Genomic DNA, 14,601 nt, shown 5'->3' on the forward strand with positions numbered 1-14,601 from the left:
ACATAGGAGGAGGGTTTAAGTACTAGAAAGTCAAAAGGCTGATTTGAATCCCAGATGCCTACAAGCTAACAAAGGTTGAGCTTCTCTGAGATACCAATCAGGTTTCCAAGAGTATGGTGTTTATATTGACAGAGAAATTGAAGTTGGGGAGAAGTATATCAGTTTGGCTACATACATAGAAAACCAAAATCAACAGTGACTTAAACATCCATGGTTTGTTTTCTCATGTCAGATAGGTTGTCTATCTAGGGCTGTTTCACAAAGTCATCATGCTCCTTCTGGCTTTCTGTTCCACCAGCCCTGGGGTAGGGCTCCCATTCACATAGTCCAAGATAGTACTGGCGCTGCTGCATCCTTATGTCCTTATTCCAGCCAGCAGGAAGAAGGAAGGGATTAATATGAAGTACTGCTCTTTCTCTTTAGGAAATTTTGCAGAATTTGGACCCCCTCAGTATTTTTTATTCTGAGAGTTCATGCCCCCAGCAAAAAATGGGAGTTGCATTCCTGTGAGAGAAGGGAATGGACGTTGGGTGAGAGTAGGGAGAGTGCAGAGAGTAGGAGGTACTTGAGCAGTTTAGTACACATGGAGATTGAAGTGGCAAGAGGAACTGCAGTAGGAAATTCCTTCTGGAAACTGGAGGAACCTGAATAACACTGGTCATGAGAAAATCTGACTTTCAGATTTGGATCTGAGAGCCCCTGGTGTAGAGCTGAGTGGGAGGTTCTGTGGCCACATGTGCTCTCTGAGGGGAGATGAGCAGAGGGGGGCACAAGCTGGGGCTGGGAGTGTTGGAGAGGGACAAGGATATGGAGAAAGGGAGCCTGTGGCCTGTTTTAAGTTTTAAAATGTACATTCTCCAGTAATTGGGCTTGTAACTTATCTATTACTTTGTCATTTTTGTGTGTGTGTATTTTTTTTGACTCAGTGTACAAATATGGCAGTGCTTTGGCACACTCAGTTAACCATATGGTTAGAAGAACTAGTTTTGTCAGTAATTACTGCTACTTATGTGGATTTTTGAGATGCTCTTAGCTGTCAGACTTAGTTCAGAAAATAATCAAACCCTTTTTAAGCTTTTGTTTTTTATTTATTATCCATTTTACACAATTGGACATGCATTGGAATAGCCTCCCACTAATGCTGAGGGTATTGTCCCTTTGTCTTTTCCAGGTCTTTGGTAGAAGAGTTTAGAAAAACACTCTGTGCTTTATGGCAAGGCAGCCAGACTGCATTTAGCCCAGAGTCCTTATTTTATGTTGTTTGGAAGATTATGCCGAATTTTAGGTAAGTATGATTTAAAGAAAGATATTTTTTAAATATTAGCAATTTATGCTGTTCCTAAAATAATTTCGGATAAAGTGGTGGCACTGTAAATATTCTAAATAATAAAAACTGATTTGGTTTGTTTTTTTTTTAGAAGAGCAGAAATTGAATACATCTGACTAAACAAATGTGTTTATTTAAATAATAGACATTAGAAATGTCTTTAACAAAGGGTAGGGTATTTTGTTGTTATAAAAATAAACCCCTTATAAATAACTTATGTGCTCCAAGAAAGCATATGGAACAGAATTTCCTTAATTCTTTCACAATCTTATAAAGAATAACTACTATCATAAACTGTCTTACTATTCCAACTAAAAAAATCCTTGTGTGATCAGTGGAAATTCATATTATTATAGTAACTGTTCAGGTCTGAGTTCTGAAGCTCTTGGAAGACTGTAGTCAAATCCATTAGGATTCACCGTCCAGAAGGCAGCTGCCCACAGCCTGCTATAGCATGCTGTGTTGCTGGTGAGTTCTCTCTAGCCTCACTGCCAGAGGAGTCCGGCCTCTTCTCCCAGGTTAGTCACCCCTGTAGGGATTCAGGTAATAGCAGATTTGGGGCACTGCAGGTATTTGACAACAGCTTTTGCCACCTTCTGCTGACTTTATTCTTCTGAAGCAAGGATAAATCAGGAAGGACTCTTACATCCTTCTCCTTCTTTAAAGAATAGCTTGATGTAGTAAAACTTAATGATATATCTTGCTGTATTGCCTAATAGATATATTTTTAATATAGAGAAATGTTTAAAAATAATAACTTCAAAGAACTGTAATTTGTTGCCTTGCTAAACAGTCTAACCTTGAGGATCTGACATGAGTAACTATTTTAACTCTGGTCTTTATTTTGAAGGAAACTTTTATGTATCATGCCATTTAAATCTTCCCTTAGGAAAGACTGATTTTATAAAAATTTTAGAATGTCTGGACTCTAAGTAGGAAAGGTAGAAATGACTGTTGTTAACCACTAGTCAGGTTTGGACTTAATATAAAATTTCTAACATAACCACCTATAGTTAGACTCTTGATAAAGATTTAATCTTTGTGTCTTATTATTATACAATAATAGTTTCCATTTGTTGAATGCCTATTGTGTGCCAAATGCTAAATATTTTATATCTGATCTTCACGTAAAAACAAGAACAAAATTCCAGCCAAGGTGGGAAGTGTTACCCCATTTTAGAGGGGTGTGAGGCAGGGAGGGGTTTTATTCCTATTAGGCATGCTGGGTAAGATTCTTATGGCATGCCTGTGTGGAAGTGCATGAATCTTGAGTTATGTTTATATTTATTTACAAAACTGAGAGAGCAGAAGCTACTTGTTCAATCTTATACATCTAAGTAGGTGTCGTGACTAAAATTAGAATCCAGGTTTGCAGAGTTGGTTAATAATAGACGTGTTGACAGTAATCTGTCCACATGCTTTGAGTGAGGCCCCACTAATTTTATAGTTCTCCTCGGTCCCCATGGTGACCAAGGTCCCTCTCTGAGAAGTTTAGAAATATTATATTTTTATACAACAGCATTCTACTTTTCCTCTAAGCCTTCCTTACATCTCTGTCCTTTCAAGTTTCAGTAGCCCAACTGTGAGCATGGTTTAGTTTTTAGTTGCTCAATTTCAACATTCTAAATTCCGGCTGATAAAGGGAAAGAACTTTTAGAAAAGGTAACCAGATTGAGGAATTTAGCCTGGAGTCTCTGGGGTGATTTCTGATATACATCAACTCTTGATCACTGATAAGAATAGGCTGCTTTTATATTCTCAGCTGGGCTTTCTCTTGCTTCTGTAGTAATTGAGATTGTTGTCCATTTTCATGTAATCAATGAATAATTTTCCTGTTGGTTAGATCTAGGTCTTGAGGTTGTGTCATGGATAAAGTTTAGTGCAGGATCACTGCACACTGCTCAGGAGTGAGGCAGGGAGGTGGGGCTGTCTTCTTATGCCCCTTATTCCTATTATGTATGCAGGGTAAGATTCTCCTAGTGTGCTTATGTGAAAGTGCATGAGTCTTCAGTTATGTTTATATTTATTTATAATCCCAAAGTAAAATATTTTTTTAAGTTTAGAAAGCCCATTTTCCTTGCTTGATCCCCTGAGTGAAATATGAGGACTCTGAAATACAAACACACATCTAGAAGTAGGGAACAACTTTCCTTTAATAAATGAACGCAGAAAAATATACACTATAAATGTAACCAACAGCTTTGGGTACAGAAATCAAATCTATACTTTCATTTTTCCCACTCATACCAAAAGCCTAGCAGGGGAAATTTTCCTGAAGTTTTGACCTCTTCCAACATACATGTCTACTTTCCATACTTCTTGGGACTTCATAGTGTGTCCAGCTCCTGCTGTCCTTTTTGTTTTCATAAAAATACTTTAAAGTTTATTTTTTTAAATAGGCAAAAGTATACATGCCCCCCAATTCAAAAGTAAAAAGAAATATGCAGTGAATGTGTTTTTTCTTTTGTTCCATTCCCTAGCCATTTGGTCTGTTTTCTGGAAGCAACGTAGTTACTAAATTTCTCTGTATCCATTCAGTGATATTTTGTTTACATACGCTAACTAGCAAGTGCGTGTTTGTGTTTATGTAATTCTTAACATAATTGGCTATGTGTCATCCTTTCTGTATTCTGAGATGATTCATATCAGTATATAAATGACTTCCTCAGACCATGTTATAGTTGTTTCATAATTTATTTAATAGTCCCCACCAGTGGCTTTATGGATTGTTTCTAATCTTTCGCTGTTCCAAATAGCACGCTAGTGAATAGTCTTATATATACATATGCAGGGATCTGTAAGAGTAATTGCTAGGTTAAAGAGTATGTGCTTTTATGATTTTGATAGTCTTTTCTGCTAGCCTTTACTAATTGATCCCTGCTTTTCTTAACATGATTTTGTCTTATCTTAATTTATTCTTATGGCATGTGCTTCTACTCACAGTGTTTGTCTTGTGGTCCCTATCTCTTTCTTGGGATCGAGCTTAATGCTAACACTCTTCAGGAAAGTCTCTTGATAATTGAAATCAGATCATTTATGTACAAGCTGATTGAATATATTTGCCTTGACTTCCCAAAACAGAACTTTCTATAGTTTTTTAAAAAAATCAGTTCTTATTATAATTAATGTTTAAAAATGGTGGATGAATAAATTACTGAAACATTCTTATATTTTCTAGCTGTTTTTCTTGGCTTTATAGGCAATATATGCATGTAATACTTTAATGATAATATTTGGGGATATTTGTAAATACAGAAATATTTAAAAATACTATGCTATTGATATTTTATATTTAAACCATATTCTTCTAGCTAGAAATTTTGCTATCATATTTGTGTGTTTATGTTTGTAAACACAAAATCATTTTTGTCATTTTCACTTCCTGGCGTTTCTGTCTTGAGGAAACTCAGCCATGATTGGTGCCAAATACTGGACAAGAATAGCTAAATTTAACTTACTTCGGTTTGCAAGTACTTTGGCCAAAATAATAACTTAGAATTTTCTTATGAATGTTAGAGTTATTTTAAACATGAACAGGAACTAAAATTCTAATGTATCCCGGGCATTTTAGATGGTGAAAGGTTGGGAAGAGACAGTTGCCCTGGTGCTCCTGTGCCTTGTGCTTCAGCAGCGATCTTCTCTTGGCCCCCGTTCAGAAAGGTTGCTTCAAGATCCTTTAGGCTTTCTGTGTTTGCAGTGTGCTCACCAACTGTGATTCCTCCCAAGATTTTCATGACATAGGTTTTCTGTTGCTCCTTCTGTGGATATTAAGGAGAAGTGGTAATCTTTACTTGAGGTCACAAATAAATAAAGAGAAGGAAGTGTTAAAAGTGGAGCCACTGTTTTTTCCCTCTGTCGTCTTTTCTCTCTTAATTCTGCTCTGTCACAGAGACACCAGTTGGTTCTTCATAATTCATTTCCTCATTAATTCTCAAACAATTGTTGGGTGACATTGCTGAAATATGTATACAAAACATAAACACTGCACCTTATTACAGAACATGTTCTTAAAAAAAAAAAAAAAAAAAGAAAAAAAAAAAAAAAAAAAAAACACTGCACCTGAATCCTTTAACATGATTATAAAGCAAGAGAAGCCCAAGTTGACTACAGAGTGAATTCTGAAGCCCAGATTATATAATTTGGAAAATAATTAAAAGGATAACTGAAATTTGTTGAATTTAACATACTAAATAATGTTTATTAAGGCTTTTAGATAAGGCCATGAATTGATACGTTTAAATGTTTAAAAATGGAGTTATAAATATTTCTTCAGTCAGAATTAGAAAAGCAGAGACTATTTTCTGATAAATTTCTCAAGTTGCAACAGAAACCTATGCCTACCTTTATAGAAGAGCTGAGTGTTCCGTGATCTCAGGTAGGTTAAAGAAAATGTTTGTAATGCTATAGGAAACATTAGAAAATAATGTATTTTGATACAAGAAGAGTGAAATCATAGTGTGGTTAGAAACATTACATTAGGCAGATTGAAAAAAATTAACCTGGGTAAGTAGAACTAAGAGGCAGATTGTTTTTTAAAAAGGGAATGGGTATGTTTTCATCTGATGAAAATGCAAGGTACTGGTTTTCATTATACATTTTAGTAAAATGACTTGAATATTGGACTATTTTGGGGAGAGAATTAGACTTTTTTGTGTGTGATATAATTTCAGATATTATAACCTAAAAGATTTCACCTTTGAAGTCGTGAAAAAAATAGATGTTATATTAAATAAGTTTAAAACACCTCCTTAGATATATAAAGGAACTACCAACTTTGCTTTTGATTGTGAATTTTAACATTTTTATTCATATGAGCTTTAGAAGGAATACTTGAAAATATATTGATACTTAGTTGCTATATAGCGAGCTTGTGTGGGACAGCAGGAAGACTCAGTCCACCAGGAGACACAGGTTTAGTTCCATTTCCGTTACTGTCTTGTTGTAGGACCTTAGGCAAGTCACACACACCCTTTTTCGCTCCCTCAACTTCCTCATCTCTGCAGTGAGGAGGTCAGTTGAGGAAATCATTACAAGTCCAGCTCTAATATTCTGTGGTTTTCAAATTTATTTTTAAGTAGAATTCTCTCCTGAAGAGAAATGTTACGTATTGCCCGTGGAGCTGGCGGGTTCGAGGGTATGGAAGCCTGGCTGTGCTCGTGAGCGCAGGGCTGCTGGCCTTCCCAATCTCCCCGTCCCCCAGCTTGTGTGGCTGGGCAGGCAGAACCTCCCCAGTGACTGAGTGTTTTTGTTTGCTTCAAGGGGCTATCAGCAGCAGGACGCCCATGAATTCATGCGCTATCTTTTGGACCACCTACACTTGGAACTTCAGGATGGTTTCAATGGTGTTTCCCACTCGGCAATTCTTCAGGAGAATTCGACTCTATCTGCAAGTAACAAATGTTGCATGTAAGATTTAGTTTCCTTTTCCTTTCTAGGAGGGCCTCATACATTTCTATTGGTTTTACTGTGTGTTATATTTAAATAGAAGGTAGAGGTGTTTCCTGGACATTTGCTGAAACTTGTGTGCACTTGAACTTTGTGAGCAAGTGGACTAGCATGTGCCTCTTGCTTCCAGATCAGAAGTATCTTGTATTTGCATCTTGATGTAGTTCTGATTGTTATTATTTGGTATAGATCATTTTAAAACTTGAAAAAATAGAAAATATTTATTTAATTTAACATTTAAAAGATTTTCTTCCAAATGTATTGAATAATGGGTAGGAGATTTAATTTTCATATACCAAAATAATTACATTTGTTCACTAAAAACCAAAGTTTAAAATGCTTTGAGTGTGAATTTTCCTAAAAGTTGATCAGTTCTTTAATGAAATTGAAGCATTTGTAAGTTCTCAGAAATTTTTCTTACCTTTCAATATGAAAAAAATAACCTTTTGGATTGCTTTCCCATGCACTGAGAGCCCAAAATATTCACTGAGATCAGAACATTTATTTTGCTGAGAAAGGGATGACTTACTATTACTTCAGCCTGGATTTTGGTCAGTTGTAGTCTTCTCTTATTCAAATTTTTTGAAGTTTTGTCAGTATTGACCTATATAGGAAAGGGACTTATAAGAAGACAGACTCCTAAAAGAAAAAAAGAAGAGTAAGTAACATACAGGTGCTGCTGTAGTATTGCTTGACAGTTCATAAATCTAATTTGGTAAGACTAGGTCTTTCTAATGACTAAGCAGCTCATAGCTACTCTGGCAGTGGGAGAGAAGAGCAACCAGTGTGAATTGCTGTACTTCTCAAAATGTTGGTCTCTCCAGTTCCCAGTAGTTATGAATCCTGTTAGAACCCAACTTAGAAAGGGAAGGACATGTATGTGGCCTGTGAGAATTGTTCTTCCTGCTAGCACCAAATTAGAAATATAGTATTAAATGAAAAATTCTGCTTTGCATTTTATCGTGGCATTTTCAAATACAAAGAAATTGAGCTGGGCTCTATCAAGGATAATCTGTGTAAAATGAGAGGGTATATGTCTTTATGATTTTATATTATTCTCAAGTACCCCATGGAATCACATAGTGTAATACTCATAGGATGTTCTTTTAGTACCTTATGAGTTTTAAATATTAATCTAACCCCTTTTGTAACATTTTAAAGAACAGTAATTGTAAGTTCCATTAGTGAGAAACAAAGAAAAAATTTATCATCAAATATTAAAAATTTCAGGTTTCCTTTTATTTCCTTCAGTGCATTGGAGGAGGCATTTCAAGATCTAAGGAAATTTCCTAAAACTAGAAAAAAGTCTACTGTGAATATCAGTGTTTACTCATATCAACACATACCCTCCCTACTAGGGTGGGGTTGAGGGTAGTGGTATGGCAGAAATAAATGGCAGATGTGTTCTTTTTAGTATATAGAAAATTATTAGAGCCAACGTAAAAGACTTTGGCAGCTGTAAAGGACCCTAGTAGTATAAGAGCCTGTCCAAGTGGTCAATATTTAAACACTCTTCAAGTGAAGTTATAATAAATGGAACAGTGATTTTGAAATTTATTTACAAATCTTGTTTTAAGTCATGATATACCTAAACTTAATGTCATACATGTCAGACAGCTAAGACTTGCTATGTCCTTTGTTAATGACATAGTTAATAAACCTGAAATGGCTGTTGTGTCCTGTAGTTCCCAATGTGTCTTCCTTTTTTAAAAAATTTAATTTAATAAAGCCAGTATGTCTTACAAACCACACTTTAAAAAAAATAGTAAAGTTACTGCCTATTTGTTTTGCCAGTAAAGGAAGGAAGCCCTTTCATAGAGAAGTAATCAGACTTTTCAAATAAAAGAATTGCGGGGGTAGGTTTTATCTGCTTCATCATTGCAGTAGGTTTAATTTGGAGTGGGTCAAAAATACAGTCAGTGTTTTAGGAGTAACTGATTGCAAGTAACAGAAACTACCTTAAATTGCTTAGTAAAAAAACATATACTGGGGCTGGGCACGGTGGCTCACGCCTATAATCCTAGCACTCTGGGAGGCTGAGGCAGGTAGATTGTTTGAGCTCAGGAGTTTGAGACCAGCCTGAGCAAGAGTGAGACCCTGTCTCTACTAAAAAAAATAGAAAGAAATTAGCTGGACAACTAATATATATATATAAATTAGCTGAGCATGGTGGCACATGCCTGTAGTTGCAGCTACTTGGGAGGCTGAGGTAGTAGGATTGCTTGAGCCCAGGAATTTGGGATTACTGTGAGCTAGGCTGATGCCACAGCACTCTAGCCCAGGCAACAGAGTCAGACTCTGTCTCAAAACAACAGCAACAAAAAACATACACTGACTCAAGTAACTGCATAAATGCATAAAGACTAAAATACCAGTGTTCATTGTAGTACTATTAATGATAGCATACAACTGATGCTACCTCAATACCCATTAATATTATGTCGGTTACATTAAGAGAAGGAGCAGTATGAAGAGCAGGTGGTCAGGCCAGACTAGCTGTGTGACCTTGGGCCAAGTTACTTAACATCTGGACCTCAGCTTCCTTGAGTTACCTACTTTAGATAAACAGTATCTATGTTATAGAGTTGTTGTGGAGATAAATTGATTTAATAAATGGTAAGAACAAACCTAGAATGGAGCCTGCATATAGTAGGTGCTATATAATCACTTGCTAGTCATACTCACTGGTGTACTTTCTTGGTTCTGTGTCCATTGTATGCCCATGTGACACACCACTCAGCTGTCAGAATGAGGTACATGTTTAAGACATATATTTGGGGGAAAAAAACAAAAGCAAGATGCAGGTATAATCTGACTTCATGCTAATAAAGCATGAAGAAAAAGAAAATGTTTGTGGCAAACATTTTCTTTTTGGTAAGCAGTCTTCTAAAAGCTCTTACACTTATTTCATCTTCACACTGGGCCTCTGAGGTGTGGGTACTCCTCCTGTTAGTCCTGTTTTATCTTTGATGGAACAGAGAAGTTAGTAGCATTAGGACAGGTGTTTTTTATTATTCTTAAAATGGTATATTCTTGCTGTCTACAAAGAAATTATATATTTACAGTATTAAGTGAGCTGTCAACAAGGCTTTTTGTTTAAAGTCAAGTAATTTTGAAAATTCCCTATGAGAGGCCTTGCAGAGATTCAAATAACAAGGCAGTTCTCTGTTTTCTGAGGAATACACTGAGGGGAGGGTATGGAAGGGTCATCTTGCTCTTGTACATGACACATAGTCATGTACAAGACAAACAGACACATGTCTGTTTGTTTTGATAGTGGGATTAGAAAAGGGGGTTGGGGGAAGCCAGTGGCTTATAATCTTTTATTATGTGTCTATATGGTTTTGAACTTTTTGTACTACTTTGTAATATAAGTAAATATAAATGATTTACATGTTCCTCCAAAAGAAGTCACCTATAGGTGCTTTTACAAATATTTATTTCAGTTTTTAAATGTCAAGGAGACTGTTTTTTACTGAGATGTTTTCCTGTGTGGTGATTTTCTTTAGAAATGGAGCATCTACTGTTGTCACAGCTATATTCGGAGGCATTCTCCAAAATGAGGTTAACTGCCTCATATGTGGGACAGAATCTAGAAAGTTTGATCCATTCCTAGGTAAGACATATTTGGCATGTGCATATATGATATTTTATTAAAATAATTTTAATGTTTCTTTTGAAAAATAAGACAGTAAAGAGAAATTTTTACAAATACATCAGTTTTTGAAATTACTTTTTGAGTATAGTTACATGATATGCCTTTAATAGCTGTTTTCCTCTCTCCTTTTAAGACCTTTCACTAGATATTCCAAGTCAGTTCAGAAGTAAGCGCTCTAAGAATCAAGAAAATGGACCAGTTTGTTCATTACGAGGTAAAGATACTTTAATGTTGTAGAATTTTTTTTCCTTAAATAGCTGAATTAGATTTAGGAGCTCTATCTATATGTGCTATGTTGTTAATATCTTTAATGATATTATAATATCTTTAATATCTTTAATGAATTTGTGTTATAACTTGAATATCTTTTCCTACCCCAAAAAATTCCATTTAATAAAAATACGTGGCTGGGCATGGTGGCTAACATCTGTAATCCTAACCCTCTGGGAGGCCAAGACGGGTGGATTGTTTGAGCTCAGGAGTTCAAGACCAGCCTGAGCAAGAGCAAAACCCCTTCTCTACCCAAAATAGAAAAATATAGCCGAGCATGGTAGCACATGCCTGTAGTCCTAGCTACTTGGGAGGCTGAGGCAGGAGAATCACTTGAGCCCAGGAGTTTGAGGTTGCTGTGAGCTAGGCTGATGCCACGGCACTCTAGCTAGGGCAACAGAGTGAGATTCTGTCTCAAAAAAAATATGTGCCATAAGATAATACTTGGTGAAGCACAAAATATTTCTCACCTTTCTCTTTTTAATACTGGCTTTTTAAAATAGTAAAGGTCTATAACAAAAATTTTTCTGACCAAATTGAACAGAATTTATTCTATGGGTATCCCCCTAGTAGCTATAGGAAGAAAGAATGCCTCAGCAAAGATCTATAAATTATGGTGTTATTAATTCCTTGGTATGAATAATACTTTGAGAATCCATTGGTGATGTAACTGTTGGTTAGTTCTGAAGCCTCTTTTTAAGTGCAAGACTGTTAAAGTTCACATTTACTTTGGGAAATTTGAATATATCTTTTCCTTGTTGAATATTAGCTACTTTAGTCAAAGCAAAAAAACCTTATTTAAAATTTTATCCTAGACCATAAGTGTACAAACAGGTCACCATTAAAATGCCTAATTGTTCTTGCGTGTCATTTAAAGAAGAGCTAGGATAGAAGAAAGAGGGTCTAGTCTGTATTCTGTCATTATGAAGCTCTACACTGAAGCTTGTAAGTTCTACCTTGAATTATATGTTCACTAAAAGTCATTCTTTTCTTTAACTTTTAGGGAGTATTGTTATGGTGATTAATATGTGTGTGTGTGTACATGTATACATACATACATATCATTTTTTAAAAACAGACTGCACTGTCAACATGGTAACCACAAGTCACGTGTGGCTATTAAAATTTAATTAAAATAAAATTAATTTTGTAATTAGTCATATTAGCACATTTTAAGTGCTTAGTAACCATGTGGAGGTAGTGGCTACTATATTGGATAGCAGATACAGAACATTTCCATGATTGCAGAAAGTTCTACTGGACAGTGCTGCTCTAGGATCAAATTACCCTAGTAGAAATAGAACTTTCTGTTGGGGAAGGGATAGTCTTCCCTCTGTCACTGGTGTTCTGTGCATTGTGAGACATTTGGCTTGTTGAAGCAGCAGAGGTCATGCTTGTGGCACTGTTGCTCAGGATTTCTGGAAATCCCTCATAGGTTGACAATCATAGATACTGCACAGTAAGGAATGTTTCTGTATATGAAACATTTTATAGATGCTTTCAGTTTGTTCCCTGCCTGCTCAGCCAGTGTTGATTGTCTCCTTTGAAGAGGAGTACAGAAGAAATTTCAGGAAGCCTCATCCACTCCACTTCCTCCCAAAATATATGGCCTATTTGACATTAAGAAAATACACAATATGCTTGATAAAAAATGCCATATCATTTTCTATCTAGGGCATGTGAATACCTGCTAACTTAATCATAAAAACAAATATCTGATTATTTACAGTCTAAATCGTGGGAATTAAATTATTAAAGGAATTAGATAGCCTCAAACTATATAATTGAAATTGGATTATGAATTCCTCTTATACATTCTATAATAAGAACAGTAATAACATTGACATTAGTAAAAAAAAAAACTTCCTCATTATAAATAACATGGATATATATCTGAACAGTAGTTTCTGATGTTTAACAAAACAGTAAATCTAGATGATCTTTGGTCAGGAGACCCAGAGACACTAGTTTGTTCTGTCTCCCCATGCTGAGTTGGTTATATGCATGGTTCTCACTGCCTTCTGTAACATTCCAGTTGTTATTTATCCTGGAATACTTTAATACCAGGCAGAGTCTCATTTCTTGAGACCATCTAGGAGGAGAGTTTATGACACAGCTTATAGGTGTGTGGTGCCATAAACAAGGAAAGTGGCATATGACATTTGTCTCACATCCCTGATAGTATTTTCCTTGGCATAGACTCATTGATCTGATGTGACTGGTATTAGCTCCAGGGGTACAGACCATCCTGAGGGGTTTAAGGTTTGGCCTGAAGCATGTTTCTGCTCTGGGGTGGCTTTCCTCAATTCTCAGACCTGATTTTTATTTTGTTAAAGAGCCTACTATCTGGTTTTAAAAATTATAGCTGATAGGGTATGGTAATTCTTCATTCTTGTTTACTATCTAGGGCATGGGAAATTCTTCATTTTTGTTTACTACTCTTGTCAGTAACCATACTTCTCTTCTTGGATATCAAGAGAATGATGGACTTTATTTGATTGATGAGATGGAGATTTGTGATTATCTGATATATGCTTTGAGTCTACTTGGCAAGAACAGCTTGTTTGGTAGTACTTTCTGGATCTGTAATTGTTAAGCTTAGTTTTTATTCAAAAAGGAGAGGTGATGGTGAGAAAGACCCTTGGGATTTGAAGTTATTTAACTAAAAATATGCATATTATGAAAGGCTAAAATGATCCATGTTCTAAAACATAACAAATATATCACCAGAAAGGAAAGATAACATATAGCTTAATCTCATTTATATTACAGGTCAAAGAATACTACATAAAATATTACTAAATAGAATCCAGTAATGTACTAAGTAATACACAGAGACCAAGTAGGGTTGGTTTAACATCAGAAAACATACTTTATTAGGGGCAGATAAATCAGAATGTCCAAATAGGTTTTGAAAAACTTCCATTACTGATTAAAAGAAGAAAAAACTTTTTTTTTTTTTTTTTTTTTGAGACAGAGTCTTACTTTGTTGCCCAGGCTAGAGTGAGTGCCATGGCGTCAGCCTAGTTCACAGCAACCTCAAACTCCTGGGCTCAAGCAATCCTGCTGCCTCAGCCTCCCAAGTAGCTGGAACTACAGGCATGTGCCACCATGCTCAGCTAATTTTTTCTATATATATTAGTTGGCCAATTAATTTCTTTCTATTTATAGTAGAGACGGGGTCTGGCTCTTGCTCAGGCTGGTTTCGAACTCCTGACCTCGAGCAATCCGCCTGCCTCGCCTCCCAGAGTGCTAGGATTACAGGCGTGAGCCACCTCGCCTGGCCAAGAAAAAACTTTTATTAAGCTAGGAATAGAAATGTTAACTTGAGAAGGATTATCCGTCAGAAGCTATCATGGGTAATGGTGAAGCACTAATGATTTTTCATTCAAGCCAGGAGTAAGCCAGGAGGCCTGCTACTGACAAGATCACTCAAAATCTCTGCCAGAGGAAGAAGGCAGTAGACTAGAAAAAGAAATAAGAATAAATCATGGAAAAGGAAAGACCAAATTGTTAACATTTGCAGATCATTATATACCTAGAATATTTTAAGAGAATCAGTTGGAAAATTATTTGTCACAGAGAGCAAGACTGGGCAGGAGGGGTCTGCTCTTCTAGGAGTCCTTAATTTTTTTTTAATCAAACACAGGTATTAACTTCGATAAAGACATTCTAAACATGGAGCTAAAAAGTTTAGTAAAGTGGCCAAATAGAAAATAAACAGACAAAAAAACAATTGCTTTTCTATACGTAGCAAAAGATCCTATTTGTAGTAGCAATAAAAACTCAAAAGTACTTAAGAATAAATTTAATAAGGAATATGTAAGTCCTAGATGAAGAAAATAATGATACTTTATTCAGGCATTTGTCCATTTATAAACAGAGCCATGTCATACTCTTG

General features: G+C 35.8%; 2 protein-coding genes across 13 annotated transcripts in view; one reads left to right on the forward strand and one right to left on the reverse strand.

The window, feature by feature from the left end:
* The window catches only part of USP3 (ubiquitin specific peptidase 3), a 73,112-nt gene that overhangs the window by 51,406 nt on the left and 7,105 nt on the right, over window positions 1-14,601 (forward strand). For both annotated transcript variants that reach the window (XM_012758606.3, XM_076004470.1), the window contains 4 exons: window positions 1,172-1,285; window positions 6,587-6,733; window positions 10,282-10,388; window positions 10,564-10,644. In XM_012758606.3, coding sequence (XP_012614060.1) covers window positions 1,172-1,285; window positions 6,587-6,733; window positions 10,282-10,388; window positions 10,564-10,644 — 449 coding nt within the window. The remainder of the gene's footprint in view (window positions 1-1,171; window positions 1,286-6,586; window positions 6,734-10,281; window positions 10,389-10,563; window positions 10,645-14,601) is intronic.
* Window positions 3,463-14,601, reverse strand: part of HERC1 (HECT and RLD domain containing E3 ubiquitin protein ligase family member 1) — a 217,817-nt gene continuing 206,678 nt past the window's right edge. For all 11 annotated transcript variants that reach the window (XM_076004460.1, XM_076004459.1, XM_076004465.1 and 8 more), the window contains exons 79-80: window positions 7,302-7,411; window positions 3,463-5,085 (exon numbers count right to left, since the gene is read on the reverse strand). The gene's annotated coding sequence lies outside the window, so the exon portion shown is untranslated. The remainder of the gene's footprint in view (window positions 5,086-7,301; window positions 7,412-14,601) is intronic.

This window comes from Microcebus murinus, chromosome 6 (assembly GCF_040939455.1).
Source record: "Microcebus murinus isolate Inina chromosome 6, M.murinus_Inina_mat1.0, whole genome shotgun sequence".
NCBI lineage: Eukaryota > Metazoa > Chordata > Mammalia > Primates > Cheirogaleidae > Microcebus > Microcebus murinus.